At 40.2% G+C, this 22,227-nt stretch overlaps 1 protein-coding gene across 6 annotated transcripts in view; it reads right to left on the bottom strand.

Annotated features, from left to right (window-relative positions):
• SOX5 (SRY-box transcription factor 5) overlaps positions 1 to 22,227 on the bottom strand; it is a 547,399-nt gene that overhangs the window by 193,034 nt on the left and 332,138 nt on the right. For all 6 annotated transcript variants that reach the window (XM_073318355.1, XM_073318369.1, XM_073318362.1 and 3 more), the window contains exon 4: positions 1,271 to 1,357. In XM_073318355.1, coding sequence (XP_073174456.1) covers positions 1,271 to 1,357 — 87 coding nt within the window. The remainder of the gene's footprint in view (positions 1 to 1,270; positions 1,358 to 22,227) is intronic.

Genomic DNA, 22,227 nt, shown 5'->3' on the forward strand with positions numbered 1-22,227 from the left:
TAAAACTGTCTGGAGTAAGTTTTTGGGACCTTGTCTGAATAAGGACTTCAGGGTTTGTCCCAATACAAGTAAAACAAAAGCAGAAAACTAGGTCTATTAAAAATAAGTAGGGCTTAATTCTGATGTCACACCACTTTTACACTGGTGTATTCCACTGACTTTAATGGAGCTGCTCTGGATTTGCATTGATGTAAGTGGTGCAAGACATGTTCTAGTTCAAACAGGGTTAAGAACATAAGAACGGCCATACTGGGTCCATCTAGCCCAGCATCGTGTCTTCTGACAGCGGCCAATGCCAGATGCCCCAGAGGAAATGAACAGAACAGGTAATCACCAAGTGATCGATCTCCTGTCGCCCATTCCCAGCTTTTGGCAAACAGAGGCTAGGGACACCATCCCTGCCCATCCTGGCTAATAGACATTGATGGACCTATTCTTCATGAACTCATCTAAACCAATTTGGGGAAGTTCTATGTTATACAGGAGGTCAGATTAGATGACACGGTAGCCCCATCTGACTTTATCATGTAGGAAGTGGGAGTCTCACACTGATTTCTTTTAGGGGAACATCAGCATCTTTGGAATTTACATCAAGTTTGACACAATTATTTTGAGCAGAAATACTGTATAAAAACAAACAAGTACCGGTTTCCTAAAATGACCTCCCATATATAAAATGGGTAAATATCTTGGCAAAACAGAAGGTACTACTGCTGAATAATGGTCACATTTTGCATTTTCCTTCTACAGCAGGACTTTAAAAGAACATGCTTTAACACACATATGTTGTGTGCTGTCTCTTAATATCTGTACAAGTTAATTTCAGTACCTAGAGGCATCACCACAAAAACTTTGCCCTTTCATCTATTGCACAATATTATCACAATCTGCACCAACAATAGCAAACATTTCTGATCGCCTTCCGATTTCAGATGTGTAGTTCCTACTGTATATGGATGCTAAACACTATGTTAATATGCAACTGTGAAAATCTCTACTGGGTTTTATATGAATCCTATAAAAGACTCCCCTTATATTGATAAAAATAGAATTAAAGATGGAACAAAAGCCTTACATAAATGAAAGTGGCTTGTTCATTTAGGACATACCATGGTTTATTAAAAATCACACAGGGAGATTGTACACTGCCAACAAACAAAGAAATGAGAAATAAAACAAAAAACATGAAGAAGTTCCATAAAGCTAATTATATACACACATTTTATTTTTGTTTCACTTTAACTCTGTAGGATCACAGTGACAATGTTACCTTTTATTTCTCCAAAGTTCCCTGATCCCATGGCAAGAAGCTTGTCTTTCCAGTCCTTTGATAGTAGCTTTTCAATACTGGGAGTTTCTGAGTGAAGGGAGAAAAAAAACGTAAGAAAATCAACATGACTGGCTCCACAATAGAACTCATTAAAAGTCTATCTGCTAAAAATAAGGCCAACCCTATTCTGGGCCCCAATTCATAATGACTTCATCAACAAACTGATAAGGGGGGGGGGAGAATGTGTTTTGTCACCTGCTGTTTCAAAATCATTAGCTTTTTCCTCTTGCAGAACAAAGCCATAGTAATTCTGTATGACAATGGGTACATATAAACCTGCAATTCATTGTTTTTCAATTTAGTGAACAAGTTCCTGCTTATAATGGATGCTTGTCAATTTCAGGGTGTTAGTCCGCAGTCAAAAAATAATTATGTTGATAAAATGCAGAGTAAAAAAAGGGGCAAAGAATTAGCTCCTAAATCTGCTACATGTAATTATGTCCCTCTGTGTGTTTACAATTACATCCACTTTATAATGTGTGTTTAAACATCGTGTGGTGGTAAGTACACCGTGGAAAGATTTTCCAGTAACACACACAAACTCAGACATTGTAAATAATAATAATAATAATAAAAAGTTTGGTGTGATAAAAAGCTTTACAAAGACTGTAAAATCCAGAAATGGGGAAGTGAGGGGAAGCAATGCCTAGAATGGAAACCCATTATTTTCTCATTTCAGATTTCTATCATTTCCTTTTTATAATAAAATATATTTGTTCAATATTTTCAGGGGAAAATACACTGAGGGTGTGGATGTGGCCGATATTTATGCCGCTAACTCTTGCATTTTGAGCTCTTTTTTATGTGGAATTTTAATGCATAAGTAAATATAAATGCTAATAAAATTCAGAGAACATTAAACTCCGTTCCAAACAAATGTAATTGTATATTCTTGTCAGCATTTAGATGGGTACACAATTACAATAGCTTTCAATCCCACGATTAGTACTGCATTCAGTTAGAAAATGGAGTGTACTAAAAGATAAGTGTCCCAGTATGTGCCATCTAAATAACAATACCCACACTTATTATCTGGATCTAAGACATATACTGCTATTCTCCACATTTGTGTTTATGTGTATTTGTATTTGTTCAGGCATTTGTTTACCCCCTACCAGGAGCATAAAAGGAGTACATGTTAACTTATCAAAGGGACCGTCTGGCCTAGGGACCATACAATTATTAGCAACTGGTTAATTTTCCCTATAGTAAAAAGCTTTATGAGGAGCCTTCATTATCTTGTTTGGCTAATTTTGCCAACCTTCTTGAGCCCCTATCTTAAAGCTCTCAGGAATCAGTGTCACAAAAATATGTGTGCAGTTTTCAATAAAACCATATCAGACGTTTCTTTCTCTCTCAAAATGCCAATAATATAGTATTTTATTCTCTCTTTATAAAGGATTTGTGGAAAATGAAAGTGAACAACCCAAAATCTTTATTTCATAAACTAGCATTATACTCTCTCACACATACCATTCCTAAATGTTCAATCTCCAGTTTAATATTAAAAAAATATATAATTATAGGAATTCTACTCTTTAAATAGCAGGGTGAATGAAGTTTTATTCTAACTTTTTTTGTAATAACAAGAACTACATTAATAAAAGATTTAATTATAAGCTCAAAAATTACAATTAGATCACAATGAAATAGCTATGAGAAGCTGCATGTTAACGTTATAACATTACTATTTCCATTCCTGAGTTCATGATAAGAAGATTCCACTGTGCTTTAGACACTTTTACAAATATTTCCAAAGTTTGTACTTTCCCAGTAAACACTTCATGAAGGAAACCATTTTTTAAAACATATCTTGAATAGGTCAAATAAACATTGCTGTTTTCTTTTTTCCTGTGTTTTTCAAAAATTCTTGAGTAGCATATAAACAGGCCAGCGCCAATGCGGTATTTGCAATAGAGGACTGTCAGTCATTAAAAGCTAACAAACCTTTGCAAAGCAGGAATGCAGCAATAGAAATCCATTGTGAACTAACAATAGGCTACAGAACCTCCAGGCACCAAAAGTAGAACGTTTTACTTTTAAGTCTATTGTCAGCAAAGTCCATGACAAAGCTTTTCCCCTGCAGCTAGACAAAATATGCGCTGTAGTGTGCTAGTAAAGAAACAGAAGTCTTCTGTCTAACTTGGAGAGTTAAAGCAACAGTAGCCTCGTTTCTGAAGCCTACAGAACACTCCAGGTTCACTGCAGGCCGCTGTATTAACTACCAAGCAGAGACACAGCTCAGCTACACAGCAGCTTAGTACAATTACCCTCCTTGTAACAAATAGTCCCTCCAAATGAATGGCTCCTTCATGACCATGTTATTGGAAGGTGCTTGATCAGAAATCATAGTTAACTTTCTATGCATAAACCGGGATAGAAGTGGCTGTGATTAAGTTCAATGCTATTTTTTAAGGATTTTTTTTTTTTTTGGTTTTGTCAATAAAAACCTATTGACTGTAATGAAACAACTCATGTTACAAATTACTGTTCTTGCAACCTGACTCTACTGGTAATTCAGGAAGAGCTGCAACAAACAAGCTAACAATAATGAATTCAATGGACAGCCATGTATCAATGACTGAATTTCTGCTAGAATGGTAAAGATCTCAGTAGGAAATTCATGATTAGGGATGTGAAAGGCCAAATGGCAAAATCCCAATAGTAACAATGCATCTGTTCATTAATGTGTGAATATGAGTAATATGAAAATTTAACACAATTATAATCCCCTCTGCAATGCTGATGGTGCAAAATAGATTCTTGTGATCTAATAAGTGTTTCCCCTGCTGAAATACTGTATGTTAACTATTTAAAAAACACTATATGGATTTTTTGTTTAAGATACATGTAATCATGCTTAATTGATGTACTAAAGTAGTTTGACATCTCTTTTGACTTGAACTGCAATTGTCATGGGAGGGACTTTGACAGAATTTTGCTATTTTTACAGACTTCAAATATTTTTATTTAAAAAAAGAATACTATGATTTTAGAGACAATAGATGGCCATTCCCCATTCAAAAGGAAGAACTGAAAGTCTATATCAAATTATAGTTTGATTATATTTTGTTATATAGTAATGTCATATGTCTTGTTCATGTATTCTGAGTATTGTTTGTGAAAGGTTTACATACTGTATCTTTAAAACGATTAGAATGTATGTATTATATCCACTCTATATAAACAGCTTTGAAATAGATAAATATTAAAAAACATAATTGTCCTAAAAGCTACAACCATAGAAACTTTCACAAACTAAATAAAAGCCTAGAACATTTTGTTGGGAGGCAGACATATACTGGGAAAAGAAATAACACAGTAAATTGTTTAGAAAATAGACATACGTTGTGCAATTTAGAAAGTTTACATATTTACATGTGGGTACTCGTGCAATGTGTACAACCATAAAGCTAGACTCAGTCTAGTGATCTGAGCACATGACTGAGAACTGGCAACTGCTACTTCTAATCACTATTCTGACATGGACTCTCTTCAAGAAGTTGGGAAATCACTTAACAGCTTTACCTCATTTTCACCATCTGTAAAATGGGGATGATACTGTAACAACTTCTAGCCATCTAGTACAATTGCCAGTCATGGACGCAGGACCTTATTATGCTAAGTGCTATACAAACACAGATGCTGGATATGCTACGCTTTTATGCCATACTCATTCAGAACTTCTCAGTAACGGAGGTGATAGTGCTTAACTCTTCCTTCTTCAGAAACACAGGACTCATCTACTTGAGTTAAAGGAAAATCTCTGTTAACTATTAGCAACATAGAACCTAGACACACAGAGCAAGCAGGGGCTCTCAAACTGGGAGTCGGGACCCCACAAGGGGTTGTGAGGTTATTACATGGCAGTTTGCGAGCCCCCAAACCCCGCTTTGCCTCCAGCATTTATAATAGTGTTAAATATACAAAAAAAAGTGTTTTTAATTTAAACGGGGAGGGCCGCACTCAGAGGTTTGCTATGTGAAAGGGATCCCCAGTACAAAAGTTTGAGAATCACTGAGCTAAATTCACAAAAGACTTAGGCGCCAAACTACTTCTTTAGATGCCTAAACCCCAGAATCAGGCCCCACTGGAATTAATAGAAATTGTATTCTGCAGCCATCAAACCCCACAGGTGCCTAAATTCACTTGGCACCAAACTTTCTGCCATAAAAGTTACCTAGGCACCAGAGGCATAGTTGGGGGGAGGGGGTGAAGGCAAGGGGCACTGCCTCCCCAAACTGCAAGCCTCTGGCAGGCGTGGAATTTGGCCCACCACCTGTGGCCCCATTGCCTGACTGGAGCTGCCCCTGCAAATATAAAAGTCATACTACACCTACACTAGGCACCTATATTTTTGTACCTCTCATATGCACACAGCAGTCCCAGGTGTCCAGACCCCGGAGCCCCAGAGCAATTCACAAAGACAGGCATTCCTCCATCTAACTTGTCTGTGGGGCCACATCCGGTCAACATGTTCAGAGCTCAACTATTGGATCAGGCCCCCGTAGGTGATCTTACACAAAATGGATGGAAGGAGGACCACCTCCCTCATAACTTTTAGCCCAGCGATTAAGATACTCACCTAGTTCAAATCCCTCCTCCACCTGAGGGGGAGAACGGATTTGAACAGGGATCTGCCACCTCTTGAGCATGCCCTAAGCACAGGGCTAAGGGATAATCTGATGTAGGGTTCCCTCAGTCTCTCTTGTTGAAGCTGTTTCACTGTGAATAAATAATTTAATACGAATCATTGGAGCAGGGGGACTGGAGGCAGGAGGATTGTGCCTAAAAGTATGGGGGGGGCGGGGAGCAAGGCCCCTCCCCCTCATTGGCCCCACCCCTGCCCTTCCTCTTCTCCCTAAGACCCCACCCTCCGGCCAAGCCGGAGCCAGGTTGGGGAGCCTAGGGCAGGTGGAGGGTGCGTGGCTCTTACCCCGATCTGGCTCCAGCTTCCAGCCTGGTGGTAGAGCCTTGGGGGCTGAAAAGCCGCAGCCAATCCATGGTAAGAGCCGCTCAGGAAGCTGTGGGGAGCTGAGGACCCTCCATCTGCCCTAGGCCAGGAGCCGGGGTGGGGAGGGTGACACACGGACTAGGGACTGCTCTTGGGCCCTCCCACCCTAGGTAGGTGGAGGCGTCTGTGGCTTCCCACGGGCTGCCTGGGCTCCCTGGGCCGCTCTTACCCAGGCTGGGCTCCAGCTTCCGGGAGGAAGAGGAGAAGCACGGGGCTGGGCCTGTGGCAAAAAGTGGGAGGGTCATAGCCCTTTGCCCCGCCTGTTCCAGCACCCCTGCTGGAGAGGTCTCCCACTTTATAGGTGAGCACTCAACCCATAAGGCTACAGACTAATTGCACACTCTTTCTCTTTGCAAAAAGAAAAGGAGTACTTGTGGCACCTTAGAGACTAACCAATTTATTTGAGCATAAGCTTTCATGAGCTACAGCTCACTTCATCAGATTGTTAGTCTCTAAGGTGCCACAAGTACTCCTTTTCTTTTTGCGAATACAGACTAACACGGCTGCTACTCTGAAATCTCTCTTTGGCCTACCAATTCTTTCATTATTTATGTTATTTAAATTATAAGGAAGCACCCTCTCCACCTGGCTTCTGGGGAAACCAGCATAGGCACCTAACAGCAAGAGAAGGGCTGCAGCAGAGAATCCCAAAGCAGAGGGACATGCCTCCCTGCAGCTCACACTTAAGTACCTTAAGTGAGAGGGGTGGGGCTCAGCATCTCCCACTGGCTAGCTTAGGTGAAGAGCCATCTGGCATCCTGGCTTTTGTGACCTTTGTTCTAAAGTGCCTATCTTTCCCCATTCATTGTATAGGGAGCCTAACTCAGGCTTTATGAATCCCAATTATTTTCTAGACATCTAAGTTCCATTGTGAATCTAGCTTTTAGAACACTAGTTCTGGTTCTATCTAGTAGACAGCAGTGATACACATACAGAATAGCCAGGATATTACAGTACTTACTCACAGGGGTGTTGTGAAGTTAAAACTTGCAAAGGTTCTCAATGATTTAAAGCACTCCATTAATGCTAAGTGTTATGGAGAATTATGGCTAGGGCAGGAGAAGAGAAAGAGAACAAAATATGGAAAGAATAACAGCAATTGGAAAATCAATAGTGGCAAAAGAGAAGAATGTGGATGAACAGAGTCCTTTGACCTGAAATACGGATTAATTCACAACAATTATTTGTTTTTTTTTCCTGATTGTATGTTTATCAGTCATTATGTCCTTCAAAATATATTTACACAGCATTTTGTTTTCCTTTTTTCCACCCTTGCCTCTTTTGCTCGCATATGCTGCTTCGCATCAATGCCTATGGCAATACCCAATGGTGAATGGCCCTCCAACTGTGCCAGCCATTGTTACAGCAGCATACTGGCTCTTCAGTTCATGTTCATTCCCAAGAACTCTCCCTCCTTTCCCCCCTTTGGTGCCAAACACTCTCAAGACTGACTCCCTCAGATGGAACAATGAGACCTGGAGACTCATGCCAGCATCCAGTAATCCTCAAATGGAGCTGCAGTGCCAGGAATAAAACCACATTCTCTCCAGTGCAGTAGGCTCTATAAACCAGCCCAATTTGTGTATGTATCTATACACACACACACATTTGTGTATGTGAGCATGTGTATATGGTAAGCTTCTCTGAAAGTATTAAAAAAAAAAGGATCTAAGTAAATGAATAGAAAATGACCTTTGTAAACCAATATTTTGTGGGCTAAGTGTGCATAACATAATACCTGTTATTGGTTTACTTGAGCTTTAACTGTGCTTCATTGACATATTTGTTCCAAATCTCTCTTTCACAAAAATGGTTTCACTGTGTTCTAAGGCCTAGTTTACGCTAGAAAGTTGTACTAACACTCATTTTCAGCACAGCCTGGAGTACAGCATCCACGTTTAATTGTGTCTCCTACTGACTAAACTCTCCACATTTTCCAGCTTACTTATTCCTCTTTTTGGAGTGACCTAAACCTCCAGCTATTATAGTTCTATCAGCATAGTGGCAATGTGAATGCCCGGGTACCTGTACCCATAAGCAGCCCTCCAACTGCAATCCCACAATGCAACATTCCCTTCAGGAGTGACCTGTCTGGAAGCACTTTTGAACTCCACTGTCCAGGGGTCACAATGAGTAGAACTCCACCTCACTTTTAAATGCCCAGCAAGGTCTTCACAGCCATATCTGTTGCGGTTCCCTGCTGATAATTTGCGGACAGCATGGCTCCTCGCTTCTCAGTCCTGTGCTGCTGCTTGGGTCAAGGAGAAGATGCTCAATTTCCTTGCACTGTATGGAGAGAAGTGTGTGCAGGCTCAGCTGCAGCACTCCCATAGGAACAAGACTATTTACAGTGACTAGGCAAAGGAAATGGCAACACTCAGATACCCCAAAGAGAAGTTCCAGGGCTGTGCAAAGGAAAAGGAGCTGAGGCAGGACCATCAGAAGGTGAAGGAGAACAATGAGTTCCGGAGCTATCCACATGACCTGTGTCTTTTATAACCAGCTGGCTGCTATATTCACGAGGGACACTATCATTTCCCCTGTAACCACTGTGGACAATTCATGTCCAGGAGAGGAGGAGGAAGCCCCTGTGGAGCAGTGGATGAGGGAGAGGTGTCTGGCACTGGCCAGCAAGTGGACAACAAGGTGGAGTAAAGAACGGTATCCAACACCCGGCTGGACTGCAGACAGTCTGAATGCCTCATGCCGACACAGGTCATCCCTGGAAGAGGGAGAATCTGGGAAGGCAAGTGATTGTTTATGTCCCATTAAAGAAACTATAGTGTAAGCTGATATACCCTAACACTTGGCAAGGTGTGCCTGTATGTTTGCATTGCCTGGAAAGAGCTGATGGAGAACACAGTGTGAACCCATATATCCTTTCCTTCTAATCTAGCTGTAAACACTCTCTGCCATCCAGCCACCATTTCTCCACCACATGTCCATCCGCATACCATTATACCAACACTCTCCAGCAAGTAGTCTTGCATAAGCATTCTCAATAGACCAAAATTAACCCACTGCTCTCCCAGTTTACACTGGAAAGCAAACAAACTCAGACCTTAAGTCCACATTATAAATGAATCTTCTTCCCTTCCTCCATCAAAATGATAGACAAAGGTATGCATGCAGAAAAATCTCTTTTTAAAGAGCATTTTAATCACACAGATCTTATTGGTATCAACAGCAGCACCAGACAACGTTCATAACAAGTGAACAAGGCAATATTAACTATAAATAGTTTTGTGCAATTGACATCATGGGGTTACATGAACATACAGCATTTGCACACACACGCACGGTTCTCTAACAACCGAGCAGTGTTTTTAAGGCATTACATACAGCTTTGCAAGACACCATAGACCACAAACAGACACACATATAGTGCACCAAGCTTTGGAGATTCAAGACCACACAATGTATATTTCCTCTTACAGTCAAGGTAGCACTGTCCCCTGATATGTAGGCATCATGAAATGGATCCACAAAGATATACATAGCACACACATGGGGAACAACTGGCACAGGGCAAGAGACTGAACATAAAAAAAATTTCAGGCTGGAGCACACACACACACACGACCAGGCCAGCAGCCACCCAGTTGCACACAGTAGCATGTACAGTACTATGGATGGAACAGTCTGTTAATTTTTACACACAGCTTTCAGTCTGTGGGCACAATTTCACAAAATATTGTTAACACAGAGTATTTAAGATTTTCCCAGAAACTACAAGCAGAGATACTTTGATCAGCCCACCATGGTATGCATGACCCTACTCCACACCAGGTCCACTGGGAGGATTATCACAGAAAACTGCTTGGCTACATACGTTCCCAGGTGGCTTTCAGACTTCTTAAACAGCTCCCTTCTCTGGCAGGATCATACCTCCCTACCCCTGCTCCTTGAGCCACCAACCTCCTCACAATCCTTTTAAGTCAGTTCCCACTGCACTCTACTCCAGCAGACAAAAGCTCAGGGAACAAAGAGAACTGCTTTGATTGTAAGTCTCATCGTCTGTGATGCATTGACATCCAGCTTCTTGTTTCACTTTTTCATACATAGTTATGGGTTGTAGTTAGCAAAGGCAAAATCATCTGTAAGTTGCTAGTTTTTTTTTTTTTTTGTGATGGCTGGCATGTTGATAAAGCACATATTGTCTGAACATTGAGGTACCTTTTTTGTGATTTCTGGCATTGTAGTGCTGCCCACAGTGCTAGAAAGTAATTCACATAGCCAAAAATGGTCCCATAGATCACTAAAAACACTGAACAAGTATTTAAAAGTCAGCTATCCAGCATACTATAGAAGCAATTGCTTCTGTTCAACCTAGAAATACTCCAGCAGTCATTTTACTATTGTTCACATACATGCATATACAAGTCTCCCACAATTCAATCAAATATTCCTTAAAATTATCTTGTTAATTCATTCCAAAAAATGGTGAAAGCAGTGTACAAATACAATACGCTACCAGTTACTGTAGAAATGATCACATTTTGTGGCTATCACCACTGTCAAAGTACCTCACCTGAAGCGTTCTGGCAGTGGTACTGTTAACGGCTTACTTTCAGGTTGTTTTAGATCAGCAGACAGCCTGACCACTCACTCATCCCCACTGGCAATAGGGCTCTCACCTTCTGCAATGTTAAGTGTGCAGCAATAACCTTTCCTTGCATCTGTGCAGTTTTCTAGTATATGGCTTCACAAAAGGCCCTCCTTTCAGACTGTCAAAAAGTTGAGTGTTTCTAAAAATCTGCGTGTCATGGACTTTTCCAGACCGGCCAACATTTTTGTTAGTAAAGCACCCACAATGATCCACGATGGCCTGCCTAATCACCAAGACCACCCCTCCCTTTTGGTTTAAATAACCACAGGCTAGGAGACAAGGGTCCTAATTATCATTCCAGCACAGTTAGGGAAGCCCTGCTCCATCTATTATTTCCTGCACTTGACCTAGCCTGACAGAACTTCTTTTATCTCCTTGCAGACCCCCACCAAGTTTTCCAACACCAAATTGACTACTCACTGACAGATCTCTGTGGTTTCAAACCTCCACATGACCACTGCCACTTGTTTCTCCACCGCAAGGGCAGGTTCCATCTTGGTGTTCCTGTGCTGCAGGACAGTAGTGCATTCAATACACAGCTCTAGGAGCGTAGCCTTCTGCAAGCGAAAATTCTGGAGTCACTATTGGCTAGTCCATGTTTGCAGGACGATCAAGTCCCATTGCTCAGTAGATGGCCCCAAAGCCACCCCTCCACTGAGTGCGGTTATTCTGTGAAGAACAGCTGTAACAGTGTAGCCTCTGCTGTCACTGTTCAGTCATCCTCAGTTGAATCTCTTTGAGTGCTGTGTCCTTGCATGCACGGCAACATCATATAGTCTGCGCTTACAATGTAGGAAGGAGCTGTGTTTCTCTCTGCCACATCCATGTTAGAAGCAGCGAGTTCTCAAATGGGACAATTTTCCACAAAACAGCATGCCTGAAGACAGCATGAAAGACACTAGCATGCCTACCTCCCGTGCAACACAATTTTTGCCAATATATCTTCATGCCATGTGGGCAGAATGCACCAACGTAAGCATCTGAGTGTGAATGCACTCCACTGATATCGTTTTGTGGTTGGCTCTGTGTCAACAAAACTTCTACTGGTACACCTCTCTACTGCAGACAAAGACTAAAGTGCTCCCCAAAATATATTAAATGACATTAAAAGATAAAGAGGAAGCATGTTACCTGCCTATTAACCCCTACAAGCTGTCTAACTGTTCAGAGATATTTATTTTAAAAAATTAAATTAATAAAATGAATCTCCATTTCGGTCTACAAAACAATATAAATAAATAACACAAAACAACTAATTTTCAGTATTATACATCTATATTAAGTTTAAGACCAACGTTTTCCTTTCTGATCAATACTACAATGACATAAATAGGAGCATGTGTGAGAAAAAGAGTGGAATGTTGGGAAAATGTCTTCCCTATGGACTGAAGGAGAGAAATTCTGCCCCATGCAACATTCTAATGCCTTTCTAATTCCAGTCAGCGATAAGTGAAAGAAGGAATTTATTTCTCAGGAGTGATTTGCCCGTATACCACGCAGCGGATAGAATAAGCCCGTATACCAAACTCAGCGGCAGCCACTAGGCAGAATCATAACTCAGCAGCCACTGAGATATTTTTAATATTTCCAGAAACTATTTAAAGAGTAACAACATAAAAACAGAAACATCTGGAATTTAAACCATTAAACCTTGCATCAGCTTTATTTTTCTATCTCAGTTAGATCAAAGCAAATAAGTTCCCCTGTAATATTTTCATATTAGTACCAACAATATACTTATTTTCTAATTAAGGGCTCATAATAACTAGTTAATACTAACAGACAGCTATGCTTTTGCTCTGCTAATTTTTGACACCTTTAGAAAATGATTGGTACAGAACACAAAATATATATTTGGACATATGTGTGCATATTAACACTGAATATTAAAAAAAATTATTGAGGGTTCTATTACTGCTGTTTATTCACTTGCTGGAAATTACTACTTTCCCCCCTACTTTTTAGGGTACCAGTAAGTTAAAATCTGAACAATCTTTTAAAAAATGAGTACATGGTGTAAATAATAATAATAATAAAGCATATATCTAGCACTATTGCTAGAATTTAAAAAAAAGTCAATATTCAACATTTATTTCCATTACATTTTCAAATAGAAGCCATTCCGCTAAAATAATAATCAATGACATCATAACACTTTGCACATATGCACTATAGCACCATTCCCCTGAAGATCTCAAAGCACTTAAAAAAGATACATACTGTAATCTCCTTTTTTAAAGATAGGAAAAAATGAGGCACAGAGATTATAAGTGACTTGCCCAGAGGCACATAGCTAGAAGCATCCATGTAGAACAGAGACAAGAATCTGGATATCCTAACTTCCAGTCCCTGCTCTAGCCATTAAACCACATTGCCTAGAAGACTGTTACAATATTAGCACAGGTTTCAGAGTAACAGCCGTGTTAGTCTGTATTCGCAAAAAGAAAAGGAGTACTTGTGGCACCTTAGAGACTAACCAATTTATTTGAGCATGAGCTTTCGTGAGCTACAGCTCACTTCATCGGATGCATGCCGTGGAAAGTACAGAAGATGTTTTTATACACACAGACCATGAAAAAATGGGTGTTTATCACTACAAAAGGTTTTCTCTCCCCCCACCCCACTCTCCTGCTGGTAATAGCTTATCTAAAGTATCACTCTCCTTACAATGTACATTGTGTGCGTTTAATCTACAATAAATTGGTTAGTCTCTTAGGTGCCACAAGTACTCCTTTTCTTTTTGCGAATATTAGCACTTAAATTTCAGGTCTGGAAAAGAGACAATTGATTATTAGTGTCCAGAATTCCTACATCTTTCTAACATGAACACTACACCAGGGAACAAGAGAAGAGAAAAGTCTTAGCTGTCAAAGAAAGAGAGCAATTAAAAAAAAAAAAGAGTAAAACAAGAAATCTCTACTCTTGTCAAAGAGGCACAACTTCCGCTTGTTGAGAGTTGTTTTGTTTTAACTAGCTCTGTTCTCAGAGAATGACACACAAAGATCAGTTCCTCATCTGATATTCCTGTAGGTTTTTGGCTCTGGTTCACAATGTACTCTTGTCAGCAAGCTCAGGAAAGAGGAGTCTATTGCACTGGGAAAAAGCGGGTAGGGATAAGGAGGCTTCACCTACTTTAAGACACAAAATGTCCCACTGCAGCTGCACCAAAGTACATGTTACTTGACTAATCACTGGTTCCTTCCCCCACACACTTTTTTTTTTTTTGGACAGCTGTCTTCCTATCATCCCAACAGGTGCTATTAGGCCCTGAACAATGGCTAAGGCTTTTAAGCCACTGCTGTTGACAAGTGAAAGGGAACAACAAATGGCTCAGCAGTGCTCTTCTCCCTGGGTCACTCAGCCAATGGTAATAGTTATTATTTTTATTTATTAGCTCTGCAGCACTGTCTTCCATTGTGCCTCCCCCATCCTCCCCTTTCCGTGGCAGCCAGGAGCGTTTTAACTTTTAATAAAAGTGGGAGAGCGCATAGCTCCTGAGCTAGCGCTTTCTGTAAAGTGCACAGTTAATGAAGGTTGTCCATTTAGATCTGGATAATTTATGATGTCAGCAAGTGTGGGTGGGGAGGGCTAAATCAAGATCTAGCTGTTAGATGCATTATGAGGAGTGAAAGAGAGAGTATGCGGAAACGGGGGAGAGAGAAAGATTTTTAAGGGTATTTGTTTTTGAAAGATAGTTGCAAGGTTAGACAATAAATAAGACAGACTCTCTCTTAAGGTTAACACTATTTTTCTTTATCAATCTTAACATTTCACCCATGTGTGCTTCTTCAGAGAACAACGGCAGACACAAAACCGGAAGTACAAACTCTGGTTCCCTAAAGTGAACGTGAAATGAACACATTTAAATACTGTAAAAAGAAAAGGAGTACTAGTGGCACCTTAGAAACTAACCAATTTATTTGAGCATATTTGATGCATCTGATGAAGTGAGCTATAGCTCAAGAAAGCTTATGCTCAAATAAATTGGTTAGTCTCTAAGGTGCCACTAGTACTCCTTTTCTTTTTACAGTATTTAAATGTGTTCATTTCACTCCTTTTCTTTTTGCGAATACAGACTAACACGGCTGCTACTCTGAAACCTGTCATTTAAATATTGTATTGTTTATGGCAAATAATGCATCAAAACATGGTATCCACCAGGGGATAAATGCTTTGGGATCCTCTTATGCCAAACATATATACTTGCTAATTAAGGGCCTAAATATCAAAACTCTGCACAGCCAGTATGCTCCATCACATGCAAACCATTCATCATATGGGCAAAACCATATATTTACATGGGCAAAACAGGTAATTGAATGTGAAAACCAGGTAATTCCATGTATAAATAAAGTAAAGTCACCTGCACATGCAAATATGGTCTTTGTAGAGCTCACTCAAAGTATATGGTATCAAAAATTTAACTTAATATTCTAGAAATGACTGATATAGAATGTTCTGGCCAAACTGAGATATGCCAATTTATACCAGCTGAGGATATGGCCCTATACATTTACATTTTTAGTTGTCATAATAATGTTGTGAAAGGGGCTGTATGCTCAAAAGAAGAGTGGATTATATACCACTGTGTTGGAAGCAGAGCCTACTATATTACTGAAATACTCGAAAAATATACTTTTGGAGATGTTAACAAAATAATACAAACAATAAGAAGGATGAAAAAAATAAAGAACAGAAAACAAAAAAATCAAGAAAATACACACTAGACTAAGATTTCTAGTCTCTTTAAAAATATAACAGACTGTTTTACCACTGGAAGTGAGAATTAAAGCACGTACGCCTGATGCTAAACAACTACACATCCTGAACTGCTCTTGCGCAACATATGTGAAAAGAAAATCTCAATATCTGTTTGTCAGATGCCAGAAAAGATATGAACAATAAAAAAAAAGACAAGATTTATACTATAAATCAGAACTTCTCAAGTGCAGGTAGTTTCACAGTAAACCAGGACGGTAGTTGTAATGAAAAATGATATTTGCATGAAATCATTATGTCAAATTAAATAGAAAATTATTAAAGCAAATGTCATCTTTGGATTTGCTTAGAATAATCTTCCAAGATTTTCACACCGGCTTCTCCACCAAAGTACAGCATTCCATCTGCCTTGTTCTGTTTGTTCTCACTTGTCGCCACTCATAGATTTTTTTGGACTGTTTTATTTTCAGTTTAAACAGGGAGAGGAAATACACTGGGTTTCCTTTTGATATAACATTTATCTTCGTGAGTTTGGAAATGACATCAGGATGCACGAGTGGTGCAGCCACATAGCAGTTATGACAAGTCATCCCCAAACACGTGAAGAGAAACCAACAGAAGTCTATTATCTGTGGTTCTTTAATGTAACAGTCCTGCACAAGGGAAAAGGAGAGACCAAGAGAGAAAGAGAGAGGGAAGGGGAAAGACAGAGCTAAAGAAAAGGGAGACCAAGAACAAGAGGAAGAGGGAAGATGGAAAAAACAGAAAAAGAGGGATGCAAACACTACCCAATAAAGAGGCCAAGGAGTAGAAGCACTACAGTTACTCCCTGACTACTATTATAGACACTGTACCACTGAATTACACCCCCTCCCACATTGCTGCACATACAGATCACCCAACCAGTCTAGGTAAACATGCAAGAGAAAAAGGAAAGAGCAACACTCAAGTTGTGTTGGTGGAAAATAAAATAGGATACAAACGCAGGCACCAGGGATTTCTACAAAGTGGTGCCACTGCTATGAAAGAGGCAGAAGTCTTATTTCTCCTCAGCCAAAGAGGCAGTATAATCATGGCCTTAAAATTTTTCTGGTGCATTAAAGGTTTTGTAAACTCATAGTACCTCCACTCAACCCCAGAACAGGACACGTCCCACTACAAGGAATTACCTAATTCTACAGGGAATTAATTTACCTGCATCTGGGATGGCTGTGTGGGCTACCAAGAAGAATAAACCAAGCACAGGACAGGTTCTTCCAAAAATTAGGTCCATTGACTTAAAAAGCAGGCATGGGAGCACTGATGGCAATCAAAGGGCTACACCCTGTGGCTCTCTCCCAGCCCTGCCCAGATGGTAAAAGAGAACAGAGAATACCTGGGACACAAAGACTGTCAACACCTCTTTTGATGAAGTGAAGCTACTACCCACTTCAAAAGAAGAAACCACCACCACTCAATATTACCAATCTTGTCACTAGCATCCAGTATTTAAGTAAGGTAATTAAGAAACTAGCAAAAAAAAAAAAAAAAAAAGCTAACAACCCTCCAATGCCAACTCTGTCAGCTGCCAGTATCTTGGACACTGCTCCCTTCTGTGAATCCACAGGCTAGGGCATGGTACAGAGAAAGTACAAGCTGCTCTGGTGGCCAGAGGTGCTGGAACAATTTGCACAGTGGGGGTTGCTGAAAGCCATTGAACCAAACTGTAAACCCTCTACAAGATGGAAACCACTTCAAGCCTGGGGGTTCAGCAGCACCCCTATTTCCAGCACCTATGCTGGTGGCTTATCAGCTCCTGTCCATAGACAAGGAAGGTGCAGTATACTCATCTTGAAGGATCTTGCTGGGGCATTTGATACCATTTGTCATTAAATACCCCTGACCTGACTACAAGAAGCTCCAGGCTGAATGGAAACACCCTGAAATGGCTCAGGTCCTTCCTCACAGACGAAACCAACTGATCCTCCACTTCCACAGCCCTCCCCGTAGAGTCCCACAGGATTAATCATCCCTCCCCTTCATCCTGTGTTGTTCAACATCTCTGTGAAGTGGTTGGGAGGGCAGGTGAGAGAACAGGGTCTCTGCGCTGGTCTCCGGTCTCTGCACTGTCTCCCCACTGAGCACAGAATGTAGTTCAAGGTCTCTGCCCCCATACTCAAAGCCCTTGATGGGATTGGATCTATCTGCCTAAAAGAGCACCCTTCCCTCTGTGGCTATAACCTCCCACACCAGCTAGATTCCACTAGAACAACGAAGCTAGTGGCCAATAGTGGGAGGCCTGTGAATGCAGGAGACAGAATCTTCAGAGGAACTAGACCTAGATTGAGGAAACAGATCCTGTAAGATATAAGTCAATAATGAGAAATTTGTTTCAGCAGCAGCTCTGGTTCAGTAGGGCAACTACTTCCAGTAATGGCCAACTATGCTGCTGAAGAAAATGTTGGACCAAACAGTAGATGAATGCAAAACTCTGCAATTTTATTATCATGTGAATATTTTCTTCAGTCTCTATCTAGGTGGGATTTGCTTCCTGATTTTTGGGTTCAAAATAACTCCGAATTTCTAAGTGAAACTTGATCAATGCCAGCATATTTAATCTGTTTTAATACTGAAACCTCCCAGAACAAGGAATCTCTCAGAGATTTGATATGAGATAAATCTACTCAGGCACTGGAAACTGAGCCCAGATTTGCTTTTAAGGTTCTCAAACAAAAGTAAATTTTTCGATGATCTTGGTCTGAGTTTGTGTCTGTAGTGAAACCTCAAACCAGACCAGTTTCTGGGACTTTTCATATTTCATACAGCTTTAGTAAACAGCCAATGGATGCTCTAATGTTGAAATCACACCTCATAACATTTTGTTATTTACTTTCCCCCCTTCATATACAGTACATCCCTTTCACATGCATACTGTGCAGATAATTTGAGTGTTTATACACAGATTTCTCTCTATATATAGTAGGAGATCCTAGTAGTATCTACTTTTGAAAGAAGATCATCCGAAGATTCCCAAGTATTTGTGAATTTTATGAGGAAACTGGTGTTCAAGTTCTATAGATAGAACATTTTAACCAGTTTCTCTATATAAAGGGAAAATAGATGGAAAGCTGTGTATACACACACATATTAAATGTTTGTACAGTATGCATGTGTGAAAGAGAGAGATGTACTATATATACAAACACCATGCACAGAAAGGGACCGAGTCAATATCAAATGAGGGGAGGGGGAAAGGATGCAAGACGCCTGAGATGTTTGGCAAATGACAAGGACAAATTCCCAGATTGCCTGAGAACAGGAGGTCTGGGGGAGGTGGCGGTATGGAGTAATTGTGGAATGGTGTTACGAGGAATTTAAGAGATCAGAAAAGACTGAATGGGATAACAGGCCCATTATTCAGAAAGTTCTCCTTTGTGAACAAGCTTTAAGGGAATGCCAAGACAACAAATGACTTAATCCTGGAAGGGATGCTATGGCATAAATGAAAGCAATCTATACCTTGAAAGCCAATGGCATACATTTCTAGATCATGTAACCACTTTGATTACCACAGCTCTCAGCAAAGTCTTAGGAGTTGCAACTGGAAAAACCACACAAGCATGCCCTGCCTGTCCCCCCGTTCCTCCCACCATTTTCCAATGTACTCAGGAGGAAAACAAGCCATATAAATGACAAAAAGAGATGGTTAAAATCCACGTCAAATGTAATGATTACAGAGGTGAAGAAAAGAGAAAGAAAGAATTATTGTATGTTGGTTTCTTTTTTCTCTTATGTTCTAACCGCTGAACTAAACCTGGAGCCCCTTGGTTGTATTTACAGAGGCATTAAATAATACAATACCAAAAAACACTCCCTCCTTCGCCCCTGCTAGAGACACGTGAGTGCTTTAAAATAAGCCTGGTGTAAAGTGCAGGATTTCCTTCCCAGCTTTCACAGAGCACTGCATGTATTTGGAAAACTTTCATCCAGCTTCCCTTTCTTATTGTTTCTTGAGTCCAAAATGTTTACAGAGTAGGATTTTGGAATCAGAGGGTCTCATCCAATTCCCATTAAAGTCAGGCAGAACATTTCTATGTGACTTAGTCTTATCCAAGGCCCAGATCACTGAAAAAAGTAAAAGTCATGGAAGGGGCGATTGAGAGATAGAATAAGACCTTGTCAACACTGGAAATTGAACAATGCTAACAAAAAACATGTCTTTCCATTGCTTACAGTTTTCTGGGATCACTGGTAGGCCCCAGTTTATACCCCACAGCCAACAGTCTAAAATACAACAGTGTTATCACTGACAGTACAGTATTCCCTCCTTCAGCTTCAGGGGAATAGCAGAACATTAGCAATATCTTTGTAAACTCCAAACTTAATCTATTCTTCCCTCATAGGCACAGGGAGAATAACAAGGCATCTCCTCTTTGCCACAATCACATAGGCTCCTCCGTGTTCACCCTTTGCTCCCCGCCACAGTGAAGCATCTTTCATTTATTAATTATTGTATTTACTTTTCTATGGCACTCATCACTGCATGTGGATGCCTCACAAACATTAATGTATTTGTCCTCACAATACTCCTGTGAAGTGGGAAAGTATTAGTTTTCCTTTTTTATAGATGGGGAAATTGAGGCACAGAGGGATTGCATGACCTCAGGTCAGACAAGAAGGCTGTGGTAGAGCTGCGAACTGAACCCAAATCTGCTAAGTCCCAGTGGAATAAAGCATTTGTGAGATACTAAAAGTCTGTACAATTTTCAAAAGCCACTATCCAATCCAAAAAAGATAAGTAAAAATCAGACCATATTAGGAGATAAGGAAGGGGGAAAAAATATTTCCCCAAGATGACTACCCCTACTATGATCGGAGGGGGCTAGAGAACAAATGGAAAATTGCTAGAGATGGAAGAACTACCTTGTGTCTCACCAAACTGTTAGAATTTAATTTTTTCACTGGGGAATCTCCTTCACTTAAATCTCCTTCACTATTGTTTCTCGGGGAAAAGTAACAAATGTGTGTTTTCAAACCACCTGGAAACTTGTACTGTGCAAATCATAAAAGTTTCTTCTCTGAAAGAAATTCTTGGCATGCTTCAGGGTCAGCCAAGGGAATGAAATAAAGAAGGATGATGCAGCAGGTCCAGAACTCAAGTTTTCCCAGATTTTAACTGAAACTGAGCCCCAACACTTTCAAGTTCTGTACTAAAATCTAGAACACAGTATCTGGCAATATGAGGTCTCCTACTGCTAAAATCACCCGGGTCAGGATTGGAAGCAACATCTTCTGAAAGGTTTGGTGTTAAAGCACTAGACAGAAGTAGAGCACTTGGTTTACCAAGATTTTGGGGATTGGAGAGACTGTATATCAGGGGTGTCATTTGTGGTTTATGCTCAGACATAAAGTGTGTTACCGTTTCCCCCCCCTTTATTCTCCTCTCCCATCCATCTTTCCCTTAGGGAAAGGGAGAGAAGTCACAAGAGTGCCAGTTATATGCAGTGCCAAGTATTTCAGATGTTTTGTTTGCTGTGACACAGAAAGGCGCCCACAACCAATGATCTGGGAACTCACTGAGCTTTCATAGCTTGGAGAAAGGAAAAAAAAGAGGAATAAAAAAATTTCCTGTATCCTATATGAATTACGTTTGGGTAGTTCATGATGAAGCTACTACAAAATCCACTAGTCTCTTAGTTACATTAAATTAATGAGCTAGAAGATGTAGAAGCATTCATTCTTCTACATCTGCTGTAGGCTCTCCTGTTGGATACCTACAATTCACTAAACTGGAATCATTAACCTAAGGGAGTCATCAGTGCATTATCCCTGCATACAATATTGTATTGTAATCCGAAACAGAATATTTGGGGGATTAAGATTATGAGATATATATTGAGTGGTAATTTCTAAAGTTAACGAGAGCAGGCTTCCATGGACTCCAAGCAGTGCTGACCACTAAGCATTTCTAGTTTCACCAAGAAGAAGTTATGTCATGCCCTGCTCAGATAAACGTTCAAACAGTTTATAATCCACACCCAAATTTTAAGTCTCTATGATAACATACTTACTTATATTATAAATATAAATCAGTACTCTGATTAATGCTCAGCTACATTAACACTGATTATTATAATTTTTTTCTCATAATGCTACCTTCTCTCTACTGCTTGGAACACTTGGCTCCCAGGGTTCTACTCATAATGAGATGTCAGGGTGGATTTTCCATTAAAGGCCTCTGCTGGAGTTTCTGTAGATCTTCTCATGTATCACAAGTTCAATACTCTGCATTTGGTTCACAATAAGCAATCCCGTTCCAAGTGATTAATTTTCTATTCTAAAACAATGCATTCCTTCCCCCCCACACACCCTGCATTTCACTGTTTATTTCCCCCCACCCGTCCCCCCCGTCACCAAAGGGGAAAAAATCCTTTTCAGTGACATCATGGCATAACATTTTCAAAGCAGGTTTTAGTGGGAGATATGCAGATTGCTTTGAAAAGTTACCCTCATAAATAACAACAAAGTACTGAGTTATCAAGGCTGTAACTCAGTCAAGAGGTGCTGTAACCATTT

The sequence above is a fragment of the Lepidochelys kempii genome, chromosome 1 (assembly GCF_965140265.1).
Source record: "Lepidochelys kempii isolate rLepKem1 chromosome 1, rLepKem1.hap2, whole genome shotgun sequence".
NCBI lineage: Eukaryota > Metazoa > Chordata > Testudines > Cheloniidae > Lepidochelys > Lepidochelys kempii.